This window comes from Sebastes umbrosus, chromosome 2 (assembly GCF_015220745.1).
Source record: "Sebastes umbrosus isolate fSebUmb1 chromosome 2, fSebUmb1.pri, whole genome shotgun sequence".
Lineage (NCBI taxonomy): Eukaryota > Metazoa > Chordata > Actinopteri > Perciformes > Sebastidae > Sebastes > Sebastes umbrosus.
In genome coordinates this window covers 7,184,831-7,195,561 of record NC_051270.1, presented here as the reverse complement: position 1 = coordinate 7,195,561, position 10,731 = coordinate 7,184,831, and the positions used below count along the sequence as shown (strand labels likewise).

Sequence of the window (10,731 nt, the reverse complement as noted above, 5' to 3'; positions counted from 1 at the left end):
AGCTAAACTCTGCTTTGCTATTGATATTTTATTCTCGACATGTTTATTATATGTTTGATGGTTTAATTGAATACTGGCTATTAATGGATTATTTAATTGGGGTAAAGGAAAGCTATCTGTATCTGTAACTGGGATTAAAATAAAGTTGGTTTAAAGTGTCTGTAAAGAAACAGAAAGCTATCGCCAAAATCTGAAAAGCTCTCTTGGCACTTTTGATACAGTCCTTTACTTGAGCTTGTCATTTTCCCGTCTGCTGTCAAGTCACACAGGGTGCAGGCTTCAGTATCGGATCATGAGGTCACCAGGTCAAAACTTAAATTTGATCAATACTTTTTTTTTTTGGCCAAATGCCTAAAAATCGATTGAGATTCACATCCGCCTCAGCTATATGTTGCTTTTAGTATTAGTGTTAGCATGCTAAAATGCTTAACTAAGATGGTGAACATTAAACATTACACCCTCTAAACATCAGTATGTCAGCATTGTCATTGTGAGCATGGTAGCATGCCGACAGTAGCATTCATTTAACCAAAGCTGTGGACTGAAGTTTTGACATGACAAAACCACAGTTGTATTGACTGCTTAACACTGTCAAAAGGTTTCCAATTCATCACCCAATCTTAGTGGAGAAACACAATTTTCACAAAATGTATGTCTACACAACACATTGTCTCAGAGTTTGAGCTCAATTTACAAATTTTGTGATACTGGTCTGCCAGCAACTACCCTTGAGTTGAAGTTGAGAAATTCATGAATCAGTAAGTTTCCAGGTTCGCTGACCCCTGTTGCTGACCTCTCAGTTCATCACACTGTTAGTGCTATGAAAGAAATAATAGCCGGTTGGGTCTAAGTGAAGTCCAATGGGGCAGCACAAGATTCGACAACTTCCCTCACTTATTTAATTCAAAATATCTAAACATCTTACACTTAAATAAATACAAGTATTGAGAATAAAAATATAAATGCATCCATATGTCCAGTTTGCACTACGCTCCAATTATCTGCAAGTTGTATAAATAAAATCTACTTAGGGCGTGTGTGTGTGAAGACTTGTGTGCACGTAATTGCATGCCCGTTGTGTGAATGTGTGGGAGTGCATGGATTCATTGGACGGCTATCGCCTGCCAATCTATCCGTCTGATTTGGGGCCAGATACCAAGGCATCTAACAACCCCCTGAAGTATATACACACACACACACACACATACACACGCACACCTCACCCCTATCCAACTTCAACTTGGCAGCCATTTAAACAGAAGCAATCTTCCTCATCATTAGGCCGGCCACCTTCTGTGAGAATACCAGGGGCAGCGCGACCCCGGCCAGTGCCAGCGTCACCTTCCCCCTCGCATCATTCCCACTGTAGCAACACAGTCCAATAGTCACTGCTTTACCTGGTGCCATCGTCTGCTTGAATGTGCCCGGCAAGCATTTTGCTGACAGTGAGTTTCAAGAAGTTGCCAAGTTCAACACCAACCTGAATGAGGACAAAATAATAAAAAAAAGGATTATGGCAGGGCAAAAACTCAGATTGGATCAACTTTGGAAACTATTTGTTAGGACCAAATTTAGGTCATAATAGCATAGAGATGAGACTGATAACTTTCATGCAAAGATGATTTTTTTTTGGTGCTGAAAATCAAACATGTTTGTAAATGTCACTGTTCAACATGATTGATAGTTTGGATCTGTTTGACCGTGTCTTGCTTTGTTTTCTTTTGCAATCCATTTATCTATATCAAATATCAACCAGTGCAGCTGATCGATTGTTATTGATATTCAAATTAATGGCGGTGAGGAAGAGTTAGTTTGGTCTCCATCTTCATTGCTAATGGCTCATTACTGTGGTGCTTAACACTGAATTTGTCACCTGTCTAGTGTGTCCAGAAAGTGGTTGTGTCTAGAAGGTAACACGCAAATTGGGAAACACCCGCGAGATGGTTTAGGTTAGGCAAACGCTTATTGGCTGAAGACCATGTAAAGTGTTTAGCTTAACAAATCCAGCCTAGTAAAGCTGTGTCCATCTATCTAATGACCAGAGATAACAAACCATGTTTAAACAGTAGGTTTGTCCGTGGAGTCCTCCCTTCAGAGGTTTGTTCAGGCCTAGCAGTGTAGACCCCAACCCATAATCCTCCTGCAGACACACCTGTAGAGGAGAGTATAAAGACCCTGGACTGAACTGAGTCAAACATCAAGCTTCAAGGAGTCTCTCCACAGCAGCTCTTCAGAGAAGCTCCACAGCCTCCAGACCGACCATGAAGATGACTCCCTCTGCCAGCCTGCTGCTGCTGCTCCTGCTCGGCCTCTCTCAGGCTCTTCCTCTCCAGGAGGAAGGTGGTGAAGAAGAAGAAGTCCCAGACACTGTCGACATCACCACCAGGATTCTGACCTCCAACAATGGCTCCGATGAGATCCTGCTGGAAGGAGACATTGCCACTGGTTCTGCTCCAGGTTTCTTCCCAGTAATCGGGGAGTTTTTCCTGGCCACAATGCGCTTGGTGGATCCTGTTGGGTTTCTAAACTATGGTGTACGGTCATAGACCTGCTCTATATATAAAGCGTCTTGAGATAACTTCTGTTGTGATTTGACGCTATACAAAAATAAATTGATTTGATTTGATTTGATTTGATTTGATTGCGGTTCCCAGAACCAGAAACGCCATGAAGTGTTGGTCCCAGAACTGCCTGTGGAGGAAATCCTCCAACGGCTTGGTGATGATCCCCTTCACCGTGAGCAGCGAGTTTACCAGCTGGGAGAGGCAGAAGATCGACTACGCCATGGAGGCCTTCCACAGTAAGACCTGCCTCCGCTTCGTCCCCCTTCAGAACGAGTACGATTATATCAGCATCGAGAACAGAGCCGGATGTTTCTCCTCTCTTGGCAGAACTGGAGGCAGTCAGGTGCTTTCTCTCAACAGGCAGGGCTGCCTCTACCACGGCATCATCCAGCACGAGATCAACCACGCTCTGGGCTTCCAGCACGAACAGACCAGGAGCGACCGCGACAACTACGTCAGCATCAACTGGCAGAACATCAACCCGCAGAAGGCCTTCGACTTCTACAAGCAGAACACCAACAACCTGAACACTCCCTACGACTACTCCTCCATCATGCACTATGGAAGGACAGCCTTCTCCATCCAGTACGGGAAGGACTCCATCACCCCCATCCCCGACCCCAACGTCCAGATCGGCCAGAGGCAGGGCATGTCCTACTGGGACATCGAGAGGATCAACGCGCTCTACGACTGTTAATAATAATGCTGATGCTAAATGCAAAAATGTCCCACTTTTTTCTGTTTCTTGTTCTCTCTAATTAATAAAAGGTTGCCGTAACCTATAGAATCAATACTGAATGTTTCACTTTCTTTCACCATATTATTTCAAATGTTCAGACAATGTACATGCCTCGATTATCTGTAATAAAGGTAATGCAAAATGACTGATTGCTGACTAGTTATTTTTCTCTTAAATATTTATGCAAAATATGGGCAGTAGGAACCTCTTCCACTTTGAATTCAAGGGACTGATACAAAAGCAAATAACTTTTTCGTAATATATCATACAAGCCGTTGCATAAGAATATGTTGTAAGGGTAGTCATTGACCTTGAATGGTTAAGTTTAGGCATTGACCTCGAATAGTTATGGTTAGGATAGGTCGTCGGGTATCGCAAGAGTATTTTCAAGTTTTTGCCAGAACCCCAAAAAGTGGAGTTTGCCTCTGAAAATGAAAAAAAATGAAACATGTTGACCACCAGTTACTCATGCTATTGCTGATTTAATTATTTAATAATCATAATTTTTTTGTAGCACTTTACAACAAAGGAGCTACAAGTCAGACACCATGGTCTGGATATAGGTCAGTTTACCTTTGTTTTACAGCAAATGATTTATATGATTTATAAGAAAAAGGGTTAGTCTATAGAGCCGTTGCAACTTGCAGAGCAGTATTACAGCAGTGCTATTATTTCTCTCCAGTTCTGGATCTTTCTGCAGGTCACCATCCAGCAGACTCACATTTCCAGACCTCTCAGATATGCTCCCTGAGAATCTGGGCCACTTTCCCACCATTCCCTCCCCAGTTAGCTATCAAATCCCCAGACCACCACCACTTTAAAGGACACCCTTGCTATATATATATATATATATATTTTCCCTTTTACATCTCATCTTTATCTTGACTCTCTCTCTCTTGCACTCTGTCTCTCTCTTTCCTTCCCAGATTGTTATATATGTCCCTATGCCCAACTGAGTGATCCTGCTGATCAAAAAAAAATCGCCGCCGTTACTTTTTCATCATATTCCAACATCTCCCTTGGTGTTTCATTTGCCGCCAAGCAGAGTTTTGGACCATTGCTTGTGTGTAGTGCAGGGCTTCCTCTCAGTGCAGCAGTGGGATAGCTATATAGCACAGAGCTCACACTGCGTTTTGTTTTGTCCTTTTTTCCTCGAGGCTGTGTGCATTCATCTCCATGCGCTGCCACAGTCACCGCGCTGTCGCCTGGTTATAGCTGAGTGAAAACGTACTCCTGCACCCTCTCAGGCCAACTAATTATGGACTTTGATTATTCCCATTTTGTTTTACTGAGTGCGGCGCCGTTGCCAACAGGCGGGCCGGTAGAAAGGCCAGCACCATTGATTGTCTCAGTTTCGGGCCTAATTGAGCCAAATGGGAATGGCTGTTGCCAGAGTTCACTCTTCTCCAGTGTTTACATGCTGATCCACCAGAGAGACATTCATTACCGGCTCGCTGAAAACTCCTCTAGACATGCTCACACACACACACACATAGACGCTCACATTTTGTAGTCATATTGATAAAGGGTTGAAGTTCTCAGCGGTCTGAACATACAGCTGGGCTTGCAGATGCTACTGGGAATTAATGCTGCTTTCTAATGGTGCTCGGGTCTACATCACAGAGCCATTATTTCTATCTCTGTTCCTTTCTCAACATCACAGTCTGAATGTTTGCTTCTGTTCAACCCACACTGGCTCATAATTGCATACAAGTGAGCTCGGTGTAAGAGTTGGTGTCTGATTGAATCATTAAAATTCATGTACGTGAAGTTGCTTTCAGACATGTTAATTGAGGTCAAGCTATTTGACACAACAGACAAAGAGCTTCTTTGCAAGCGTTTCTTTAAGGGTAGTGCCCCCGGACATGACTTTCATTCATCTGCAGTCCTTGTGCTAAGAATACAAGCACTCGAAGCGAAGGCAGTGTATTTGTACTGATTCAAAGTTGCACTGATTTTTAAATGAGGGTACTTTTGCTTTTTAAAATGCTGATCGAAAAAGGCGATCGAGCCCAACAGGTGCCAGTTCCTTTCTGAAAAGCTCCATTATGCCATAAAGCAACCTCTAATGAAAAGATGTCTCTCCCTCCTCTTCACTTATTAGGTAATGTTCTGTCAGAACAGTTTCGATTTTAGTTTGAAGTGTTTTAAGTATGATGGCGTTTTTTTGTTTTGGCTCCTCTCCAATCCTTTTACCGTTTTGAGAGATAAAATTGTATTTTGACTTTTGGCAGAAGTGAAGAGGCAGCAGGGATGATTCTAAGCAGAGGCATTGAGGTGCTGTGGTAACTCAGGTCTGTAGCAGCAGCAGTAACATTAAGTACATTTAGAAGCAATGGGTCATTTGGGGCAAGTGGGGGAAAACCCCACCTGCTGGCAACAGAAAAAAAGTGTGGTTTTAGTAGTGCTGAGTAACTTAGAAACTAATTTAATTCTACATTAATGCATGAAATAAAAAAATCCTTGATTGCGCTTGGCTTTTGAGGCTCCTATGTGAGGATAGTCCCACACTTGCAATGTCAAGTGCCCTGAGAGTGGGAAAACATCAATACGCATGCCCAAAGCCATCGGCAATGAATGTGGGTGGCACAAATTTGATGCCAAGCGGGGCTGATAGCCCGTTACCCCACGCAAATTGGGCTCACTCGGCAGAGCAACCCAAATTGACAGCGCATACGAACGGGGAATTTAGCAGTATAACAGCACGTTGAGGAGAACAGGTATGTGCTCAGTCGGATTATTGTTGACATCTTGCAGATAAAGAGCTAGATATTTTTCTCAGGAGTCGGTGAAGACCAAATCAGAGCTAAAAGAAGAGTGAGTATTCGATGTATGTTCGTCAGGGGGCTAGAAACACGACTCCGAATGAATGCTTATGTTTCATTGTGTCTGCTGGATGTGTGTAAATAGGCAACTGTGCACTATCACATTCTCCACAACAGCTTTAAAAAGATGACAATATGTCAGTGTTGTCTTTCCTGCTTGTTCTGATGCCCCCAAGTGGCCAAAAAGAAGAAGGACAAATGTGTTGCTGCTTGAACGCAACGTTAAATACACAACAAGAACTGGTAACATTTGCTTTTTGCAAAACCAATGTCTAATGCTGTAAGAAGAAAGCATGCTTTAACATGAAGTTATATGTCTATGTTCCTTTTCTGATACATTACAAGCAGTATTAACTCTGACTGAAATGGCCATCAAATTTGTTACTGTGAAAATATAGGGAACAATGAATGTCCCACTTCATATACTTTCATGTCACCTTTTAATGCCAACCCTTCATGCTCCTCCACGAACGAACTGAATAACTTTTCGGCACATGTACATTTTTAGAAAACTCATTCAGTAGGTCAAAGTTCAACAGATTACGATCCTTCAGGGGAACAAGCTCCACAACATCATTTGCCTCGTGGCATCGTGTTCGGCTAACACACTGCCGGCACACGGCAGCCGTCTCAAAGCCTTCAGAGAGCGCGGGGAGAGAAATATAAATCCTGTGAGATAAATCCATGCCACCAGCGAGCCTGCGACACCGACATAAAGCCGTATTTCATACCGGGCTCCTTCATCGAGGTCGGATTATCAGGGAGAGTAAGTGATGCAAAGGGAATACAATACCACCACTGCTTACATATGGATGATATGATTAAGGTGCTATAAGCCAGGCTTTGACACTGACACACAATCCAGGTGGCGAGTGCATGTTTATGGCATCCGTATCTGTGTGAACACGGTGTGAATGTGAATGTCACACTCTGGCTGTGTGTCTCGCAGTTGCTATCTGATTTGATTGTCAAAAATTCTTGGAGGGAGAACGGATGATAGACCGGGTGATACGTGGGTTGATGCATCAAGATAATTCACTTTACATCTCTTTGATAGACCTCTTCTCAACACAGTCATCGTTAAAATGAAAAATTCCTTTCATAAGGCCACCACAATGTTCATTATGCCATTATGTGGGAGTGCAACATTTCTTTTTCTTATAACGGAATTTTTCTTCTTTGACTGACTTGGCAGCCATTAATAGAGTTGAACTGCCAGCCAACTTTACAATAGACCATTATCCTGTTGCGCTGTCCTCATAGAAAAGTGCGAACGTTGACTCTGATAACCCGAGTGGCAAAGGCGGATATGAACAATTATCGTACCACATGTCTCCGGCTGCCATTGATAAAAGGACCTTTTTAATGGGGGCGATTACTGTAACCATGTGCAATTTAACATGATCGACTCAATAGGTGATGGGACTTTAATGCTAGAAAAACTCTGTCCACCTGAAAGGCTCGGGCCAATATTGATTATGACAGCATTAAACATTTAAGTAATCACTGCACTTAGTTAAATGATTGTGTAATGAATAATAGATGAGATGGAAGGCGGACAGCGTAATAAATGGTCTGGGGAATAATATCTGGCCATGTGATATTCAGCCATGCCTCCACATCCACAAGGACGCTCGCTTTTTTTTTTTTTAAATGCGCCAACTTTCTCACTCTCCTGTCTCATGAATCAGGGTGTTTACCTATAGGGACACACACACACACACGAGCGCAAGCAGCAAGTTCAGGAATCGTTGGGGATTTAATCAATTCACATTACTCTTGTGGAATGTTCAATGTGAGTGCAGCACTTATCCCCCAAGAGTTAGACCGCTATTGGGCTGTTTGATTAAGTATTGCGAAGAACATAGATTTTCTAAAACTAAAACAGCCTCTATTCTCTTCTGTTCTACTCTACTCTACTCTATTCTATATAGTGGCTCTGAGAGCTCAGTGCACTGCAAATAGACAAAACACAATAAAGAAAACATCTTCAGTAAAGGTAAAGTCCATCTGCGTTCTTTTTCATATATTTTTTTTTCAAATGGAAACGCCCACTTAGCCGTAAGATCAGTGACCAAAGTAAGCTAATCAATAAGGTTATGAATAGTGTAAATGCTAGCACTTGCTGAGTCAAAGTTAGCTGTGCTAAGTTTGGAAATAACTGAAAGGGTTGGTTCAGATTTTTTGAAGTCGAATGTATGCATACTGCCACGTTCTGTGAGTTACAATTATCATTTTTGTGGACGAAGTCTGGTGGCTTTGAAGAGGGCGATATAACGGTTTCAGTTCCCCGTTGGAAAGGGCTGTCGTCCGATGGCGAGGTAAAGCTGCTGTGGACGGGAGCAGCAGAACAACTCATTTATAGCCACCTAAGAAAATCAATTTCAGTTTAAATTTAAAATATTTTCACCGCTTTCCCCTCGCCATCAGACAGCCCTTTCCGCCGGGGAACTGAAACCGTTATGATGCTGTCTTCAAAGCCACCAGACTCCTTTGACAAAAACAGTAATTTTATCTTGCAGAACACGGGAGTTGCTGGTCTACCGCTGCATTGATCAGTTAGTTAGTTAGTGTTACGTTTGGATTGAAACTAACGTGGCATCCACACTACACAGCAGTACATTGCTTAGCTTCCTGTCTGCTTCTCCAAACTGGGAGCATGTCAACCACCATCTAAGTTACTGTATGTAATACACTGACCATAAGGATGTGTGTATGTGGCAGCGTCATCATGCAGAAACCTACTTCAGGTGTGAGAAAGTAGCACTTCGATGCTAAAATGCTGACCAAAATTTGAATGTTGGAATTTTGAATACCTATGCTGCATAATATAACACACTGTAAATAGAAAACAATCAAATACAGAAATGCGCCGCAGATACAAATAACATTTCTATTCTCTTTAGGCTGTGGTCGTGTAGATTTTACATATCAGTTGTCTGAGAGAGTGTCAGGTCAATAACGCCTGTCCCCACACACACACACACACACACACACACACATCACACTGACTGCGGTATGTGTGTGGGAAGGACACCTTCTTCAATCACTCGATGTAAATGGGCTGAGGCCTGTTGCAATTTACAACACGGTCCTGTCGTGTCTGATAAATTCAGCTCCGTCTCTGTGTTTATCATGTCAAGATGACTTCACTCTTGTCCCCTCTTTAGACCCGCTGTCTCTCCCATCCACACGCGTTTCGCTCGAAGCCCCTCATTTCCTTGGCGAGTGGGGGCACATGAGTGAGACAGCTTGGTAATTAGTTCTCGAGCATGCTCTTGCTAAATATTCCTGCTTAATGACAAGGCCAGGCGGGCGCGCTACGCCTAACGGCCCCGGGTTCAGTCTGGTCCTACGAGCTCTGATCATAATCCAAACTTGTGGTAAAACTACGGCCTGATGCAACAAATAAATAAATAAATAACTGTGACTAAATAAAAGAACGTAGATGTTAGGGCACACTTTGAAAAAGTACATCAAAGGCAGTGATTTGTCAGCCATCAATAGTCTTTCCAGAGGGATGCCTGTCTGGGATGCCTGTCTCTCTCTCTGTCTCTCTCTCTCATTTAGCTAGATGATTGCCTCCTGCAGCCCCAGGGAGTGATAACAACCACCAAGTCTATTACTTCCTACAGCACTTTACTCCTACCAATATGAAACACTCGATAGCAACAGGACCTACCCCATGTTAACTCCTATAGTCTATTAGCCAAACACCAATTCCATCCAACAGCACGCGTCGATACGAGGGAACCCCTGAGTAACATTATCCACGTTGGAATGACTCAGAGGAGGATCATGCAAGTCGGTTGCATCAAAATGGGGCGTAATGAAAAAAGAAAAATTCTGGGAAACGCATAAAGGAAGCTAATAAAGAAACTAACGAGCAGACAAACAAACGCAGCAGGGTTGATGGGTGATGCGGGTTCACTATTTTTAAAATGCCTCCTTTGAGGTGAGTCGATGGAGATGTGGCATCTCACATACAGGTACACACACACGCATGCATGCATGCACGTACAGACTGCTGTGTTGTCCCAGTGTGGTAATGGCCGGGCACTGTGCATCCAGATGCTAACCTCGCTTTCTTCCCCCACGATGCAGCAGGGTACAGTGCATTCCAGCCTCGCAGGGCTCAGGTGTTAATTTATGCTACTGCACCACTTTTCCCCCTGACTACACACAGCCTGACCCCGGCCCAGCGTGTCCCCACGGCGGGGGCCGCACCGCTGTCCGATCATTCTTCAAAAAATGAGCTTCCCTGCGCTGTCGCATTCAGCTGCAGAGATAAAAATAAAACAACAACAAAAAAAAACACGGTGGAACAGAATGGAACCAAAGTAAACATAATGAAAAGGTTTTTGACAGATGTTTGGCAGCAGTTGTACACGTATCAAAGTGCAGCGCTGGGTAACTCAGCCGCGGTTGTAAATCACAGATGATTATCAGTGTGGAAATACTTGCATCATGTTTTGCCATGAGGAAGAAAACAAAGGAGTGGGGGGAAACAAAAGCAAACAAAAATGGCACAAGGCAAAAACACACATCATGTGAGCAAGACAAAGATTGAATGCATATTGCATCAAAACATTCGAATGTGGGA

General features: G+C 43.2%; 1 protein-coding gene across 1 annotated transcript; it reads left to right on the top strand.

Annotated features, from left to right (window-relative positions):
- The first annotated feature begins 2,124 nt into the window (after positions 1-2,124).
- On the top strand, positions 2,125-3,333 carry LOC119477253 (high choriolytic enzyme 1-like). Its single transcript, XM_037751231.1, has 2 exons — positions 2,125-2,442; positions 2,648-3,333. The coding sequence occupies exons 1-2, from the start codon at positions 2,262-2,264 to the stop codon at positions 3,259-3,261; spliced, it is 795 nt and encodes a 264-aa protein (XP_037607159.1). The 5' UTR covers positions 2,125-2,261; the 3' UTR covers positions 3,262-3,333.
- The last annotated feature ends 7,398 nt before the right edge of the window (positions 3,334-10,731 follow it).

Coding starts and splice junctions, on each gene's coding strand:
- LOC119477253 (XM_037751231.1), top strand. CDS start 2,262: ATGAAGATGACTCCCTCTGCCAGCCTGCTGCTGCTGCTCCTGCTCGGC. Junction 2,443..2,647: donor GCTGGAAGGAGACATTGCCA/CTGGTTCTGCTC, acceptor ATTTGATTGCGG/TTCCCAGAACCAGAAACGCC.